Genomic DNA, 18,261 nt, shown 5'->3' on the forward strand with positions numbered 1-18,261 from the left:
GCATTTTTTCCTGGAATAACCAATAGCAGCAGAACTATGGACTCTCCTCCCCACTCAGCACAGCTGCATATTACACCATATTTACCTTACTTAGAGGAACAATACACTGATGCTGAGTCCAGTCCAGTTTTGCCTTCATTAGTAATTCAAAACTTAGTGCTGAGGATTGCTCTGGCTATACTTAGCTAAAAGGAATAAAATACAAAACCACTGCCAAGGTAAACCTGAGAATAATGGGGATCATTTTAAGGGCAGTGAGGATCTTGGTATGTATGAACAGAATACTGTATTATCACCATGAACTAGAGATTTCTGCAGAGAAGACATTCTTACATAGACTGCCATCACAAGACAATCTCCATGTGGCACCTCAACTAGGGATTGCATGATCCACCCCCTTTTTTTTTATTTGCCTTGGAGGAAAAGTGCAGATAAAATTGCAAATGCTCAGGACTCACAGACATGTTGCTTCATAAAAGCATCCCTGGATGGGCCCTGCTTTTGGGCCCAGGATAAATCTTTCCACCCCTAAAAGTTGAAAGAAAGGCTAACGAGACGTTGCCCTAAAAAGGAGTGACTCATTGCCAGCTCACTTGAAAGCTGGACATTGTCTGGTCAGCAATTGTTACCTCTCGCATTACTAGATTTCCCCCACCATTTTTTGAAAAATAAATAATCCACAAGCTTTGAGGAATCCATCTGTTTAGGAGAAAAAAAATTAGCAACAAATGGAAAAGCATAAAAGAATGGGCATGGTCCTGATTCATTAAAATGCAATGAAGTCCCCTATGTGTTTCCCTGAGATCAAAAGCCAAATATATTCCTGAAGGTCACTTATTGTACCTGCCCTCCAAGAAAACACAGTATTAGGACATCCCTAAGCCTATCAGAGATACTACATGTTCTTGTAGCTCCCTGGTAGAGTCTCTTATTGACCTTAGGTATAAGCCCCTAAAACTTGCAGGTGTGAAGGTGAGAGATATGCAGCTAGGCTACGTCTACACTGGCATGAATTTCCGAAAATGCTTTTAACGGAAAAGTTTTCCGTTAAAAGCATTTTTGGAAAAGCACGTCTAGATTGGCAGGATGCTTTTCCGCAAAAGCACTTTTTGCGGAAAAGCGTCAGTGGCCAAACTAGACGCGGTTTTCTGCAAAAAAAGCCCCGATCGCCATTTTCGCAATCGGGGCTTTTTTGCGGAAAACACTACCGTGCTGTCTACACTGGCCCTTTCAGGCAAAAGTATTTTGGAAAAAGATTTTTGCCCAAACGCGAGCAGCATAGTTTTTCCGGAAAAACACTGATGATTTTACATTAGATCGTCAGTGCTTTTCCGGAAATTCAAGCGGCCAGTGTAGACAGATGGCAAGTTTTCCCGGAAAATCAGATGATTTTCCGGAAAAACCTTGCCAGTGTAGACACAGCCCTATTGTATTGCAGGCATTATAGGACAAATTCTCAGATCACCACCATCATACCACCAGATTGAGAGTCATGCTGCTTAACTATGGCTTAGAGGTCAGTTCCAAATGTTATGTGTTAGAAAGACACTGTACCCACAACCAAACTGGGGGGGGAGGATAAAAGAAAATTGATATCACTGATTATCCCTCAGACCGTATATGGCTCTGGCCTGTAACCTTCACACAAGGGCCCTCTAGAAATGCACCCAAAAAATTATGCTTCCCAACACGTACAACCGTAGTTGCAATTTTAGGAAAAGTTGCCATTCATATCACAAATGTAGTCCAACAAAGGTCTTTCAGAATCCCTCCCATAATTCCTTAATGAGTTTTCATCTCAGCTGTGATTCACTCATATTGGTGAAGGGAGTCAATACCTGCCTTTGCTTTTGTGCTACCATGGCAGAAGGTGCAACCCTACCAGTATTCCTTACCTGCAATTCCTGTAGCTTTAATTTAACAGCTTCCATGCTTCAGGGCAGGACTTCTCCAAGCTTCCAAGCACACAAAGCCCTGCTCTGTTCCTTTAAGAAGGTTTATTTTCTTAAAAATAACAAGTTAGCAAGCAGACAAATAGTCTTAACTCACTGCTTTGTCTTAGGCTTCAGGGTTTTCCTGGCAGCTTCAGAGTTTTGGTGAGCTCTGTTCTGAAGTAGTAGGCTCCAGGACTTTTTCCTGGGTATCTGGTCCCTTCCTCCAAGGACTCAACAGTAAAGTTATCTCTGCTCTGCTCACTGTGGTTCTCCTTCCCCAGGTATAGCTTGTCTCAATCACTCTCTCCTCTATCTCTCATTTCCTGCCCTTTGTAGTCTGAGGTAAAACTCAGTACCTTTTAACTGGACTCACCTGCTCTGACATAGGGTCTCCAGGCTCAGCTGTGCTCACAGGGACCAGGGACCCCATAACACCACCCCCAACTTTTTAGGGAGGAAATGTCCTTTTACAGTGACATTGATAATCATAACACTCCTGGACCTCAGTATTGACCCAGAACAACCCTTTTGTCTTTTAAGGTTTCACAAACACCTCATACAGTATTTCTCATAAATTATGCAGGATCACAGAATATTCTTCAATCCCAGGGACCCTCCAGCAAAACCCCCCAGGGCCAATTACCCTGAGTCATACACTGAGAGTTCAGAGTCACATCCCCAGGCTCACCAGCCACACCCAATATATGTAGTCTTATTCTCTTCCTGGACTTCAAAGTCCCTGCATGCACAGATCTTTCGGTTTCTGCACAGAGTTTCTACCTCAGCTTCAGGGTCACAAACAATGAGGAATAAACATCCTTTTTCCTTAATGAACAGAAGAACGGTCATAAATTGTTTTTTCTTGATCTTGAAGTTCTGTAATTCATGTTCTGCTGCTTCCAGTTGCTCTTTGAGTTCCCCAGAACAAATAACTCCTGTCTTCTTGTCTATACCAGAGCCCTGTTTCCATTCCTGGCCAGTCACCTCGGCCTTTGTTAGTGTGACCCCATTTGAATCCCCATGCTAGCTTGTTTAATGGGAAGTCCAAATCTGGGTCCCCACAATTCCTTGTTGTATCCAGCCACGCCTGAGACTCTGTCTGCGTCTCCATATACCTTGCTGAGTCTAGAATTCTGCACACTCCTTGTGGAATTGGTTCTACGCAAAACCAGTGTCTGTATGGCTCAGGAGTCAGCCCTAATGGCAACCTACACTACCAGAGATAAGTTTGCCTGGCCATTGCTTACCACTGTGTAAGCTGCCTGTGCCTCCCGTATCAGGAGCAGTGTTCCATGGACTGCCCCTGTTGAATCCTTACAGACTATTGCCTTCTCTACCCTCTCAAATGTTCAAAGGAAGGCCTTATGGTTGTCTTCTGGTCCAGGCGTAACCAGATCTGGAGCCAGCTGACATAGGGTCCCCTCACTGATTGTGTTTCCTGGTGATCCTTGGCTCTCTCCTACAGCTACTCTTGCTGTTGGAAATAAACTGCTTTCCACCTCTGTTGTGCAGCAAACTGGGCCTCCAATTATTTCTGACAGATCTCCATCAGCTTCATGGCAATCCTGAGTCTGGTTATTGCTCTTGTTGTTGCTGTATTGTAGCCATCTCCTGCTGATGGATTCTAGTCACTAGCAGGCCAGTTACCTCCTTCATCACTCCCTGCACCCCAAACTAAATGGGGTCAACCCGAATTTCCTCTTCACTTCTTGCTAGCAGGGTCATTTAAGGTTTCCATATTCTCCAGCATACGTCATGGTGCAGAGCTTCACCCAGCTTCCAAGTGCATGCTGCCCATGGCCAGTTCCTTTAAGAAGGTTTGCTTTCTTAAAATAACAGTCGTTTAACTTGCTTCTTTGTCTCAGGCTTCAGAGTCTCTGGCCTTCCTGGCCCCTTCCAAGTTTTAGTCAGTTCTGCTCCCTTCCTGGAGCAGTAGACCTAGGGACTGCTTCCCTGGGCATCTTGGTCCAGGAATCCACCATGGGAGTTAGCTCCACTCTGTTGTGACTTCCCATCCCCAGGCACAGCCTGTCTCAATAACTTTTTCCTCCACCTCTCATTCCCTGCCATTTATAGGGGGGATGTTCAGCCCAGACCACTTTAATTGGCTGGATTGGACTCACATGCTCTGAAATAGGAAAACTGGGCTCAGTTTTATTCACAGGCTGTGACACTCTGTGGGGAAGGCTGCTTGTTTCTGTAATTCTGTCATCTTGCTTAGCTCAGTATCCATTAAGGTCATGGAGGCAGCAAGGCCTCCGTTTTTCCCATGGGCAGTTGAAATTTACAAACATTCTGTTATCTCAGAAAAGGTCCTTAACAGGGGCTCACAATGTCCCAAATCCAGAGTGGCTGTAAAGAGGAAATAATCAAAATAGTAGTTCTGTGAACCCATCCTTAGCTCAGCCAAGTTGGAAGAAGCGGCGGGGTGGGAGGAGAGGGGAGAACTGGAGAAAAATCTGTTTGGGCATGGAGTCATAAATTACTGGAAGAAAACAAGGTGCTGGGTGGTGCTGAGATTGGCCTTATTGGTGTGCCCTTTTAAAGGACTCTTCAATAAATAGGAATTGGAACAGCCTGCTGGAAAACTGGCAGGAGGGAAAGAGAAGATGATATTCCACCAGCTGGAAAACCAACTCTTCTGTAGCTGGACCCTGTCTTGGTCAGATCCTAGTGTCAGTGAGGGGCTGGAGCAAAGAGAGACTTTGTCTAATTTGCCTAACTTAGAGCAGAGGTAGTCATAATAGCATATGTGTGGGTCATGTGGTTAAGACCATCTCAGCTCTAAGAAACAGCGTCAGAAGCTTCTCGGCCCATAGCAGACACAGCCATGGCAACGGCCTGACCCGATGAAACTTGTAGGACCAAACATCATCCTTGTGTAAGAGTGAAGTGAGCTGGGAGACTGGAATGCAGAGCTCAAGAGGAGTGGGCAGGGATATAAGGGGGCTGTAGAAAGGAATCAAACCAGGCAAGAGTAGTGGGTGAGGAGAAGAGTAGGAAGGAGGATGAGGCAACCAAAGAGGTGAAGCTGCCAATGGTGAGGGGGTATTCCAATAGTTGAGAACTTCTGCTAACGGAGAAGATGCTAATGAAGAATAGGAACTGCAGCAAAACTTTCTCCAGGTGAGAAGCAAGAGATTTAATAGCGTGGCCTGTGCAATTTCTTGTATATTAAGAGGACAGATCCCAGATCAGATAGGGACCAGTAGGGATTCTAAGTGCCATAACAATGCCATGGTTGGTTGGCTGACAGCATCTGCTGAATTCTGCATAGAGAGGTCAACAGTATTGCCCCTCAGCCACCCTAAATCTCTGAACTAGGAAGGCTGCATGGGAGTGCTAATCACAAGACTTGAAAAAACAATAAGTGAACAAACAAATAAAGCACTGACAAGCTGAAAGAAAAGGATGCAATGGAACTGAATGCAATGAATGGGGATTCAAACGTCTATAGTCTGAGGAGGAAACACTGAAACAGTTAAAACATCAGGTGACAGATCAAAATCACTACATCATGACCTCATTCTAAAGCAAGGGGGGAAATAGGGTATCCAGCAATAAGTATAGACAGCAACATCTGAGCCACTAGAAAAACAGACAAACCATGCAGATGCACACAATCAGGACCCTACAATAATGTTAATCTGTGCTTTTTAAAGAGGTATTTTTGTTCACAAATTCAGTTGTGCCTGAGACAAAGCAACAGACAGAGACAGTAGCTGTTGAAAAAGTCCATATGCATTACAAATAAAATGACACAGACTTCATTGAGCCCTTTGGATATCCAAACACGTTTGATCCATATTACTGCTGTCTTCGGTATTTGTCCAGTCCCTATTGTAGCTGGCTACTGCTATTCTCCGCTACACTTTTCCAGCTATGATACAACATCATGCCCCAAGATAACAAGGTTTTGATCAGGGCAAGATGTTTACAGCGGCAAGACTCCCAGACATACAGAGATCAAATAGACTGGCTGCAAGCAAAAAGGGGCGGGGGGAGCAGCAAACCATGGTTTGTGTGCACACTGCCAGCTAATGTGTGTGTGTATGCGTCTGAAACAAGACTAGATGGAGAGGGTCTCCCAGCGACACTCCAGCCATTCTGGGTTGGGCCCCTAGCTTTGCCCTGCATTCCAGCCCAACCTCCTCTCCCAGGACTACTGTCCCCTTTGATATAGAAAGTCAGCCAGACGTGAACGTGAGAAAGCTTTGTCAGGCAAGTCTCCTCAGCAGATCTTTGTGCAGTGTCCTCCAAAATAATAACAATTAAAAGGAGCATGTGCAAAAGAGAAGTGAAGAACAGACTTGCCTGTTTGCATTAATTTAGCTACTTACAAACATAGTGAAAGACTTTTTTTCCCCAACAATGTATTTTAAGAAGTGTGATACCAGTCCATTCCCTGTCCATCCAGATCAAAGAGTCTCAGCACAGTGTTTCTTCAGTAGCAGAGCTCAGGAGATCTATCTTTTGGGCTCAATTACATCTACTTAGTAGGGTTAATAAATAAATAACTTGGTTTTTAAAACTAGTTCAGTCTCTCTCCTTATCGATATACACACACAGAGTGAAATTCTGCTTACTGTTACACCAATGTAAACCCAGAATAACTTTAGTGAAGTAAGTGAAGTTATGCCAGATTTCTTCTTTGGTTATGTCCAGGGCTTATGAGAGGGGGAAGAAATGTGGGGCAATTATACTATGATCTCAAGCTCAGGTGGACCCCAAAACATCTGTAACATCTGTGTAAATAAAGTGAAATGGAAGGGAGAGCCCCAGCAAACATGATGCACCAGGGCCTCAAATTTCTTTTGACAGCCCTGCATTTGTCTACTGCAAGCACACGATGTGATTGCCATTTGTGTAGACAGACCTAAGCGGCCTTAATCTAGCTAGCTCAGATTCTGGAAAAGTGAAGCCTCAGCAGTGCATGCTAGCCATGTAAATAATTACCCTAAGCTCTGAGTTGGCTTGTACAGACTGCATTGATGTACACATTGGTGCAACTTCATGGCTCCAAGACCCTAGTTTGCTAGATTAAAGCTAGGTCACATAAGTCTACTGGAACTGCAATCATACCCTATGATTAAAGTACACACATAACCTACAATTCTTTCTTTCTTTCTTTCTTTCTTTCTTTCTTTCTTTCTTTCTTTCTTTCCAGAGTATATATTATATATGAGTATACAAACAGAAATCTCTGTTTAGACACAGTCTGTGAATTAGTGATATACCTAGCATGTTTTGAATCTGAATGGGAAGCACAAATGTGAATGCCCTCTAATATATAAGGCCTTGGGGAGTTTGGTGTCCAGAAGCTGATCTCAGTTGTGACATTCAGATGCATTTCTAAAAGACAGAACCAGAGACAGGGGATGAACAATTGAAAATCTGCCATTTTAAATTAAATATATCACTATAAATTACTGCATTACATAAGGCCCAATGTCAGAGATAAAGGACTTGATTTTGGAAGATGTTAAACTTCGATGCTCTAAACCCTCTCAGTTCCCATTCATCTGCAAGAAAGCTGAGGGCACTTGCAAACACCAGGGTTGTTCAGTACCTTGCAGGTGCCCATATGAAAGAAAGACAACATTGTTGGTAAGGCACAGAAAAGAGATATGAAATATAAATTCAGTCCCTGGTTTGTCCAGAGACTTCCTGGATGATTTTGGGCAAATCTCTTAATCTTGCTGCATCTCATTATCACATCTGTAAAATGGGGTAATACTTTTCTCTCTTTTACTGTCTCTTTGGGGCATGGATTATCTCCTACTTATGTGTATACACAGTATATATAATCTCAGTTGGGGACTTTAAGTGCTATTGTAATAAAAATTATAAGGGCAATTGTCTTTCCTTAGGGATAAATGAAGGCATCAGAAAATATGGTTGCTCAGGGGGAAAGGAGGAGGGAGAGAGAAAGTGAGAGGGCAATTACTCAGTTTAACACTGAGGGACTGACAGAAACACATTTTTCTTCTCAAGGATCTTGAATTTTACAGCTACATAAAAAGCTTCTTATAATGAAAAAAATTGCTTTCCATAACTTTTTCATGGGAATAAAAGATGGCTTGTTTTGGGGGCAGAAATTTGTATTTTGCTGTAAAAGAAATCCAACATGTGGGCCAGATCCTCCCTAGAGGTAAATTTACACAGTTCCATTGAAGTCAGTGGCACTACACTGATTAACATCTGGCTTTTTAAGAAATGCAATTTTTCACCTATCCATGTATTAGGTGGGGCTTTGAGGGAGGGTCTTGAGATATAGGGTATGTCTACACTGCATCGCTATTTCAGGATAGCTGCATCCTGGTAAACCTCGTTGCACAAGGGATAAGGCATGGTGCGAAATAGCTCATTATTTCAAAATTTGGCACTGTGTAGACGCACCAAATTTCAAAATAAGCTATTTCAAAATAGATTCAAGACGAGATATGCAATTTGCATAGCTCAAATTGCATAATTTATTTCCAGTTTAGGGTGCTGTGTAGACACACCCTAGGGCAGTGGTCCCCAACCTTTGGAGTTGCCGGGCGCCAGGGGGCGTGGCCGTTCGCCTGCCGGGCACCAGGGGGCGGGGCCCCCCCATATCTGCACGCCCAGGGCCGGGGCCACCTCCAAGGGCCGCACGCCCGGGGCCGGCGCCCCCCCCAAGCGCCGCGCGCCCGGGGCCGGCACCCCATACTCCAAGCGCCGCGCACTCAGGGCCAGCGCCTTTTCCAAGCGCCGCGCACCCAGAGCTCGGGCAGCCAATTCGCGGTGCTCCCGGGGACGGCGCTCACCGTGCGCCATGCGCCCGAGGCCGGCTCCGGCACTGTGCATGCGCCACGTGCCCAGGGCCAGGCCAGCCCTGAGCACTTGGCGGGCGCACACGAATGCCCCCGCGGGTGCCATGGCGCCCTCGGGCACCATGTTTGGGACCACTGCCCTAGGGAGTTTAATGAAAGTGAAATTGGATATATTTCTCCTTTGATTTATTGATGGTAAATTAAATTATTGTATTCTGTCACACTGCCCATGCATATTATAAATTGAATTATTAATTTCCATGACACCAAATGTTTAGGTAGAAGCATCTTTTCATTGTTGAAATACCACCTACATACATAAATAGCAAATAACAATCATGAATCTCAGCATGTCAACTTTGATTGGAATCTAGTCCTTTTTGCTACCAGACAGGACTTTAGTCAAAGCACTTTTGGAAATGAAGAAATTTTGAGTCAAATTTATGAATGAACCTGTCAAAACATCCTGTATTAATAAACTTGGTAATTCTATGGCAACTTGAATGTAATCATCTAAAAGTACTTTTCAATCTTTTAGGCCCTAATCCTGCAAACACATGCACATTCTTAACCTTAAGTTTCAATGGGTATCTCAAGTTAAGCATGTGCTTGCACGTTTTCAAGATGGAGCCCTGGCCTAGACTATAAACCAGTGGTTCCCAAACTTTTCAGCATTACGCCCCATTTTTGATTTTTGAGAAACCCTCACTCCCCCGCCCCTCCCCCCATAGCAGCAAAACTTGTTGAGAAAAAAAAAGTAACTGACCAGGGCCAAAAAACAAAATAGCAACTTGGGAGGGATTAATGGGGGGGGGGGGGCTGGGTTGCCTTGTGCCCCCCCCCTGCAATTTTTTCATGCCCCACAGGGGGGCATGCCCCCCAGTTTGGGAACCCATGCTATAAACTTTTCGGATTGAGGGCTGTCATTCACTCTGCTTCCAGAGTGCTTTACACTGGGGGATGCTGGCCTGGTTGAGGCATTTATCCATTACCATACTAAAATAACAAATATCAATAAGAAGAAAACAATACCAATAATTACCACTCTAGCATCTTCAACAATTTTTGCAAACATTAATAACATCTAATAAGTTAAGGATTTACACATTAATAAAAGTCAAAAAATACCCTTAGGTAACATTTTTTTGCAGATGGGTATATAAAGTGGGACATAGAGCATTTGGAACTAATGAAATAAATTCATGCCATGGGGAATACTATCCAGAAAGCTTGAGTTCTGCACACGCGCTCTAACCATTAAACTGTTCTGCCTGTTGCCAATGTCACCTGAACTGGTATAGCTCTGTTAGCAGAAATAACCCCTCCCCCACCATGTTAGCCTGAAGATGGGCCAGTTTCATCCACAGCTGCATTTAAAAAAGCAGCAGACACCTTCAAACTTTGAATCACTTTAGGGCCTTCCTTGTTTAAGGTCTTTCCTGTAGGTCTGTAGGACGATCTGGGCTATAGGAGAGAGTATTGCTGGCAACCAGATAGAGGAGCTGCCGTTTTCCTTTCAGGACCAAATGACACCCTTATTCGTGAAGTAGTTACTTTAGTTCTTTGGCTTCTGTGGGCTAGGAGGGCTCCTAGAATAGGGTGTTGTTCACTGGGAATAAGAGTATCAGGAAGAGCCCCAGAATTGTTTGACACGCTAACCACCGCGCTCCAACCAGTCTTCTAACTTTGGAGGACCAAGTTACCGCCATCCAAAAAGCCACACGCTCTTTCCTGTTTGCTGTGGAGCTGTAGCCTGGAGGTCCCAGGCTATGAGAGACACAAAGTGGGCGAGATAATATTTTTACGTCAGGCTCCTTGTCTCTCTAAAGACCTCTCCTGACCATAGCGAGGACCAAGGAGAGAGAAAGGACTTGGCTGAGGCATGCCACACACGCAATAATATGTGCGCACCTCACAAGAGGAAAAGTTTGCTTAGGTTTAGCGAAGGTCAGAGATTTTCGCACTTAGGTGAGCTGTCATCTGGCTCGGGGCAATTCTCTTTCCTCTCACAGCTCTTGCTGGAACAGCAGGAGTGCTTGCTGGCGTGAAAAAGACTAAACTGTCCTCGGGGCTATAAAAGAGCTGAGTCACAAACAATTCCCCCCCCCCCCCAGTGCATATTAATTCAGGACCATCCAAAACGGTTCTGACATCCTCCCACCTGAAGACCTCTCGAGAAAGACCTAGGATGAGTCTAAGGCAGGTAACAGAGCGTTTGTGGCTTGCCCTTATGAAAGCAGTTGCAGCGTTATGAAATCAAGCCTTCTGCTCTCAGTTTGAATATTGTATTAATAAGTATACGCCGGGAAATGATTCCAATGAGTGAAAACATCCCATTCAAACGTCTGAAATAACTGTATAATCGAAACAACATTTCAGTACTTAAGTGAATGTGTAACATACAGAGATTAGAAAACAGCTGCTCACTAAAATACCACTCAGTATTTGGAATTAGTTCTGAATCCTCTACATTGTCTTAAAGTCTGGAGTAATGCAATGTATCACGATTTCTTCAAGGAACACTTAGAAACCGAAAAGTTCATTTTACTTCTGAATTTTCCTTTGCCTCTTTGAATGTTTTCCTCTGTATTAAAGATTTCGCCCTTTGGTTTGATAAATGCTCCCCCCTCCCAAAAAAAGTTCTTTCATTTTTCATTTCTTAAACCTCCCATGCAACAACTATTTTGGCTTTTAATGAAGGGATTTTTTTTTCATCGAGCAAACTGTAAACCATGTCGCCTGGATACAGCAAAAGCCGAAATTCCACAGATTTCCACAAAGTCAGACATTGTGTTGAGGGGAAAGCGTGTTGGGCATTCTTTGATTTTTGTGTCCTGGGTTAGCATAGAAAGAAAGAAAGAAAGAAAGAAAGAAAGAAAGAAAGAAAGAAAGAAAGAAAGAAAGAAAGAAAGAAAGAAAGAAAGAAAGAAAGAAAGAAAGAAAGAAAGAAAGAAAGAAAGAAAGAAAGAAAGAAAGAAAGAAAGAAAGAAAGAAAGAAAAGAAAAGAAAAGAAAAGAAAAGAAAAGAAAAGAAAAGAAAAGCTGCATGTGATGAACACAAAATGTGACAATTTCTTTCTTAACATGTGCCCCTGCCTCTCCCCTCAAGACACGATACGGAGTTGTTTAGCATCTAGGGGTGATAATGTGACTTCTGTTAAACTGGAGTGAACGCAGCAGCAAGGAGCAGTAGGTGGTGATGTAATAGGTACCAGCGCACATGGATATATAAATATCGTGGCCAGGGCTAAAGCGCTATGGCTGAGCAGCTATAGAAGAAGATCAACACTTCAGACAAGACTTCTGGAGTTGAGATCAAGTTCAGAATAAGATTCAGCTGAGTCGATCCCCCTGCTTTCTCTCCCCTTGCTCACAGGATTTCTTCTCCATGCAGCCCGACCAGGGAAACCACAGCTCCTTTGGTGACTGAGCTCCTGGGATCCCTCCTTTGCTGCTACTTCTCCCTTTTTTTCTTTGATCTAAGTATAAAGTGGGAGCTCGGAGCCGAGTGTATTTTTAGAGCAATTGACTCCCTTCTAACCACGTGTGCTGCCCCTGTTGATCAGGATGACTCTCCCCTCGGCCTTCTTGCCAATCTTGCTCCTGGGACTGCTTTCGCCTTGGGTGGTGCGCTGCGTTCCTTTCTCTGCCCAGCACAACGACACCCTGGAGTGGCGCTGGGAGACTCTCTTCTCTCGTTCCATGGCCAGGCTCCCGGGGGAGAGGAAAGAGATCAGCCGGGACAGTGACTATCTGTTGGGCATCAAGAGGCTGCGACGTCTCTACTGCAACGTAGGCATCGGGTTTCACATCCAAGTCTTGCCAGACGGCAGAATCAACGGGATTCACAACGAAAATCGATACAGTAAGTGGCTGCTTTTTGTGTTTCCCCCACCTTGTCAATTTCAAGAGGGATTTATGACTGACGGGGCTTTGGCACGTCGAAGCGCGTCTCACCTGATAGCTGACAGCCTGAGCTGGTGACTTGCCTAAGCTCCCTTACAGGGACAAAACGAAGAGTTGTGGGGGTCTGTTGTTTTGGGGAAGTGTGTGTGGGGCAGGGGGAGCAAATCAGCGGAAGGGTAATGAGTTATAGGGGCATTTTCCTTCTTGAGGTCCTGTTTGGGAAATAGATTTGCGTTCCCAGCGAGTATTACGCTTTGTATATCAGAGCCTTCTGAGCAGAGAAACACCCGGGCCCCTTCAGAGGGAAAATTATTATTGCAGCTGGTTACCTAGGTATTGTGAGCGGCTTATGGAACGCTTTCCAAAGTCAGCTGAAAGTCGATCCTAAGAATGCATGGTCACACTCATGCTGCATCGATCGACTTCCCCCAGATCCGTTTTGAATCGGGTTATCAAGTCCCTCAAACCAGTGGCATTGATCCTGCTGAAGACACCGGGCTACTAAGTAAAAAAGTGCTTAGCCAGCAATCCCAGCGCCTTGGGTTTGAAAGTCCATATGTATATGCTTAAGTGGCATGAGCATTGGAAATCAATCAGGGGAAATCTTTTTGTTCAGGTCCTCCGTCCCCCCCTCAACCTCCCCCAGAACGTGTTTTAAAAATAATAGCACTGCAGGGCTCTGATTGCTTGCTTGAGAGCGATTTATGGAGGAGGCTACTGTGTATGGATAGAATTGCTTAAAGCAATATTTTTCCTGCTGTCCAAAAGAATCAGGTGTTCTTTCCATGTCAGCATCTGGATGCCCAGCACCACAGCATGGAGGGTGTTCCTCCCCCACCCACAGGTTTTCAAACAGTAAATTGGGATTCCTGAGTCAAAAGCCACTCGCAAACATTAGCACAGTCCAATAGAAAAGCATCTGTTAGTGACTTAACCCCATGGCCCCATGACTTTATCTGATACCCAACTGAAACAATAGGATTTGGGGTTATAGTCAGCATAAGGACACATGTTTGATTTCCTATAAATTTATTGTTATTTATTTTAACCTGGGCAATGAGTGAGACTCCTTCTTACCATTTAAAATATTACATTTTTAAGGGGCTGTTTTATTTGATGTTATCTAGCTGAATGAAAATGGGGTTCAGTCTTTAAATCACAGGGGGAAACCTGACACACACAATCATCTTTAAAAATTTTAGAACTATTTATTCAAGAAAGTAACTGAGAAGTCACATATAGAAGCATGTGGAGATGTTAGGCAAATAATCATGCTTTAGCCTTGATTGGGAGGGATAGGTTTGAAATGGTCACTGTTCTTGTTAAATGGACCCATATTAAGGTTATCACACATTTTTGAAATGCACTTGTATTTCCGTCTATTTTGTGTGACTCCATTCGTTTTTCACCATAGGTCTGCTTGAAATTTCTCCAGTGGAAAGAGGAGTGGTGAGCCTATTTGGTGTGAAAAGTGGGCTCTTTGTAGCCATGAATGGCAAAGGCAAGCTCTATGGATCTGTAAGTAGCTCATGAGATACTGAGTGACTGCCTGGCTAGATTTAAATTGCCCAATCCCGGGTCCTACATTGTGTTGCTCATCCAAGTCACAGCATTCTTGAAGCACTCTGTCTGACTGTGAATGGAAGGTGTACTGTGCAGAGATGCTGTTGGTGCAGTGCCCTTGATGTAAATTCCATCCTTTGCATTTCTAGCCTTTAGATGTTCTTACTATCCTCCCTAGTGTAAAAAAGTCATTCTGCCAGGGACCACCCATACTGTCAAGTTTGTCCACAAACACAGTGATCATTTGGTTGGGAAAGACCACAAGTTAGTCTGGATAAAAAGCAAGCGAACACACAAATAAAAGGAAGCTCTCCAAATAGGAACAGCTTCAGCTTGGCATATATACCTGCTTGGTTTCTCTGAGTAATTTCTGACCTGTCCCACCTAGTTTTTTGTAATCCTTTATGACACCACAAATCAATACTTAACAGTGATCACTCTTTGTTAATGCTGCAGAACTGACACGCTGCTCTGGTGATGGACAGACGGTCATCACATGGGCTGTGCCTCTTTTGAAAAACAAATTTGATCTGTTCAGCCAGAATGCAAGCATGTCTTGCATTTTACACTGGATTTTGGGAACAAACAGCAGACTGGGTTTCATTTTTTAAACCCACTTGGTGCTAAAAATAATAATACAAGTCTTGTTTCAGGTCACTTAGAACTTTCTCTCTGCTTGTTGCCTTCCCCTTTGTGTAAGTTGCTGTGGGCAGCGTCATTTCAGTCCTATGATCCTGTATGCAAAATTCTGCTTTCAGATTGACTTCTCTGTCAATGACTTCTCTGTTTCTTGTCTCTCCAAATTCATTTTGAAGGAGTTTTGGTTGCACAAGGGCCTGATCCTGCATCCTGTAACTCCACAAAGCTCTAAGTGAAGCAAATGGATGTTTTGCCTGACTGAGGATATGACTATACAAACTAACCAGCTTAGGGTCTGACCCTGCACTGGTGCAGTCAAGAGGCCATTTTGCCATTGACTCCAGTCAAACTAGTATCAGGCCTTCAGAGTACAACTGCTCCTCTGTCATTATCTCCAAGGGGCATCCAGCAGGAGTAGTGGCTGCATTTTGTGTCTTGGGTTTTCTGATCCCCAGTGTTTCTCTAGCGCAGCTCTCACTCTGGCAGGTTGAGACCTATTTTGCAAAAACTAGTGCTTAAAATTTATAATAGAGATAATCCCAGTAGTTAATTTAGTACCTATCAGTGGCAGTCCAATCCTGTGCTAGTATATGTATCCAGGTAAAGCACTGCCGTCCCTTAATCTTAATGAATCCATGCTTTCTGATGGACCATCTGGCATCTCAATGGGATGATCTATTTAAAAGATCGCTAGGGGAAAATCAGCTGTGTGTTTCCCTTCACCAGGCCTTCACCTGTTGGCAATGATATTTCCACCCCTGATATTTAATATTTCCTTCCCCTTTCCTCCTCCTTTGCATTTCAGACCCATTTCAACGATGAGTGTAAATTCAAAGAGATTCTTCTGCCGAACAACTACAATGCTTACGAGTCCAGGATTTACCCCGGCATGTACATAGCTCTGAGCAAAAATGGAAGAACAAAGAAAGGCAACAAAGTGTCTCCCACAATGACAGTGACACATTTTCTTCCTAGAATCTGAGACATCTTCCTTCAGACCTACCTCAGCACAGGGGGAGAGACAAGACACGCTTGGGGGAAAACGTGGTGCACTTTTATTAGAGAGTTTTATGCAAGACTAGGTGTAAGATATTTAAATTAATTATTTAAGTCTGTATATATTGCCACAAAATTATTTATAGTTCTGATTTTTTTTATTTCTAAAAACAAACAAACAAAAACCCTAACCCAAGGTATTTCATTTGATGGTGCAACTACAGAAGACTTCTGCTTTGTGGTTTATTTAACTTTTTTTAAATTTATCACAGGTGTGCTGCTATTATGTGTTTTAAAACAAGTGAAATTTGATTCCTGTATTACAATGTTTTGCACTGTTTGTGTGTTGTACAGTATTTGTTGGTGTACACGTACTTGTTTGTGGGTTTTTTTAAATCCTCCGTCACCAGATAAGGTCTTAGTCTTTGAAAATGAGTTGTGCAAACCTTTCTCAGTTCTGATGCTAGCTTACAGGAACATACAATGTCCAACCTCTTTTGTGCAGTGTTGCTATTTAATTGAAATGGTATCGGTTTACTTCTGGTACAGAAAGTGCAGTGTTGAAGTACTACCCCACAAATCTGTTTTTAGATCTGCCAGTGTTGAACTTTGAACTTTGCTGCAGTCAATCTTTGCAGAGCTACTAGGCAATACAGACCCTTAAACAACTATATAAACTCCATTTTTTTCTTTTCTGTTCAGATAAACAGAAGCATGATTTCTTTTGTGGAGCATTAGAAAAAGCTAATGTTACATATGATTGCTTTGCACATTAGGTCTAAAAAGTGTGTGTCATCCCCTCCCCTAACAAAACTGTGAAATATTCTATGAACTCATTGTGTTAATTTATTCAAATCAAAAATTCCTTTTTCAAATTTGAAGACTACATGTATTTCCCAAAGCCTATGAAACTCTAGTGCTCCCATAATTTTAAATATATAATCAAAATACATTTTCTGGTTCTTGAGAATCCCAGCCTCTATAGATAGAAATCAAACTGGTTTTAAGTGAGTGAAGCTGGTCTATATGATCTTTAAAATGCAGTCTTTGGAAGGAGAAATATGCTGCTCTTTTCTATGTCTCATTCCCTGACAAAATTAATTAATTTCTACCTCACTAATTCTTGAAGCCAGTCTCCTAACAAAATCTGCATAGAAAGTGCAAACTTTTGTCTTCAGTATTATAATTCCAGGAAGGGGGTGGGGTTTGGATATTTGCTATCCCAAATCTTTATTTTCCATATGTAGCCAGAAGTATTCAAGATAGAGTCAGTTGCATCCTATTTGAGCCTTGTCACGTTTGAGCTATCTTTACCCAGTGATTTACTTTTAGTAGGGATAATCATGGTGAAAATATTTGCAGACAGCTGTCAGGCTGTAGCGCTATATGGTCATCAAGTAACCCTATATTTTTCTTTCTATATTTTGCAAATGTAACCCATGTCTCTAAAGGAACGAAGGAAAAGGCAGGTTTGATCATGAGAGAAGGGAGAAAGGAGACTCTGAAAATGATGGTAAACTTTTCATTTTTTGATAAAAGTGAGATTCATGGTCTTAAGTTGAAAACAATCATGATCACAATGCTTGGTGAGTAAGTTTAATACTCCTACAGGATGTTTACAGATAGATCATCTTCCAAATTCAATTAGTGGTTTTTGGACACAGACAAGCCCCCAGGCTGCAGAAAATTTGAGTTCAGCAATTTTTCCTTTCTACATTCCTATATGAAAAGTTTTTGCTCTACTAGAGTTGCATATACTTGCATATATACTGTACTTACAAATGACCTTGAAAAGTAAAGCTACTCACCAAAGTTCACTGAGATCAGCATGTAGCAGGACCAGATTTTAAACCACCTACTGCTGCTGTTCAAAAATAAAACCAAATTAAAAAACAAAGCCAAACATAAGGAAGCACCTAGGGAAAATGGTGCTAAGGTTTTCTCAACAATTTGAGGGATTTCTGTATTTTCTTTGTTTTTTTTTTATATGTGAGTAATCATTAGTGTAACTTTCACCACTACCTCTGAAACCTCAAATTTTTTCCACATTTCAGAAAACAAAATAATATTGCAAAGCATTTGTCTGAAGAATGGTTCTTCTGTGTCATCTTTCACTCCATTGAAATCCATTACCTACAGCCTCACTCTAGATATATTCAGAGGTAATTGTTGTAACTTCCAAATATTGTGGTAAAACCTTTATATTGATGTTACATGGTATGAGCTTTCACCATTTACCAGAATCTGTCTGTAGTTTTATACAGGTGCTGTTCAATATTGTGGTGTATGTGCTGTGCACATTTAAATGCATAATAAATGATACATGTTTACATTAGAACTGATTGAAGTTATTTTGAGTGGACTTCATTCCTCCAATGAAAGACAAGACTTGATTCCTCTCTTTTAAACGCATGGGCACCTTTACAT

The 18,261-nt window shown here is 42.7% G+C and overlaps 1 protein-coding gene and 1 long non-coding RNA gene across 2 annotated transcripts in view; one reads left to right on the forward strand and one right to left on the reverse strand.

Moving 5' to 3' along the window:
• The window catches only part of LOC142829170 (uncharacterized), a 94,099-nt gene that overhangs the window by 46,242 nt on the left and 29,596 nt on the right, over positions 1-18,261 (reverse strand). The window lies entirely within an intron of this gene.
• FGF4 (fibroblast growth factor 4) lies at positions 11,906-18,164 on the forward strand. The gene is made up of 3 exons (XM_006111466.4): positions 11,906-12,595; positions 14,051-14,154; positions 15,644-18,164. The coding sequence occupies exons 1-3, from the start codon at positions 12,298-12,300 to the stop codon at positions 15,818-15,820; spliced, it is 579 nt and encodes a 192-aa protein (XP_006111528.1). The 5' UTR covers positions 11,906-12,297; the 3' UTR covers positions 15,821-18,164.

The sequence above is a fragment of the Pelodiscus sinensis genome, chromosome 4, assembly GCF_049634645.1.
Source record: "Pelodiscus sinensis isolate JC-2024 chromosome 4, ASM4963464v1, whole genome shotgun sequence".
NCBI lineage: Eukaryota > Metazoa > Chordata > Testudines > Trionychidae > Pelodiscus > Pelodiscus sinensis.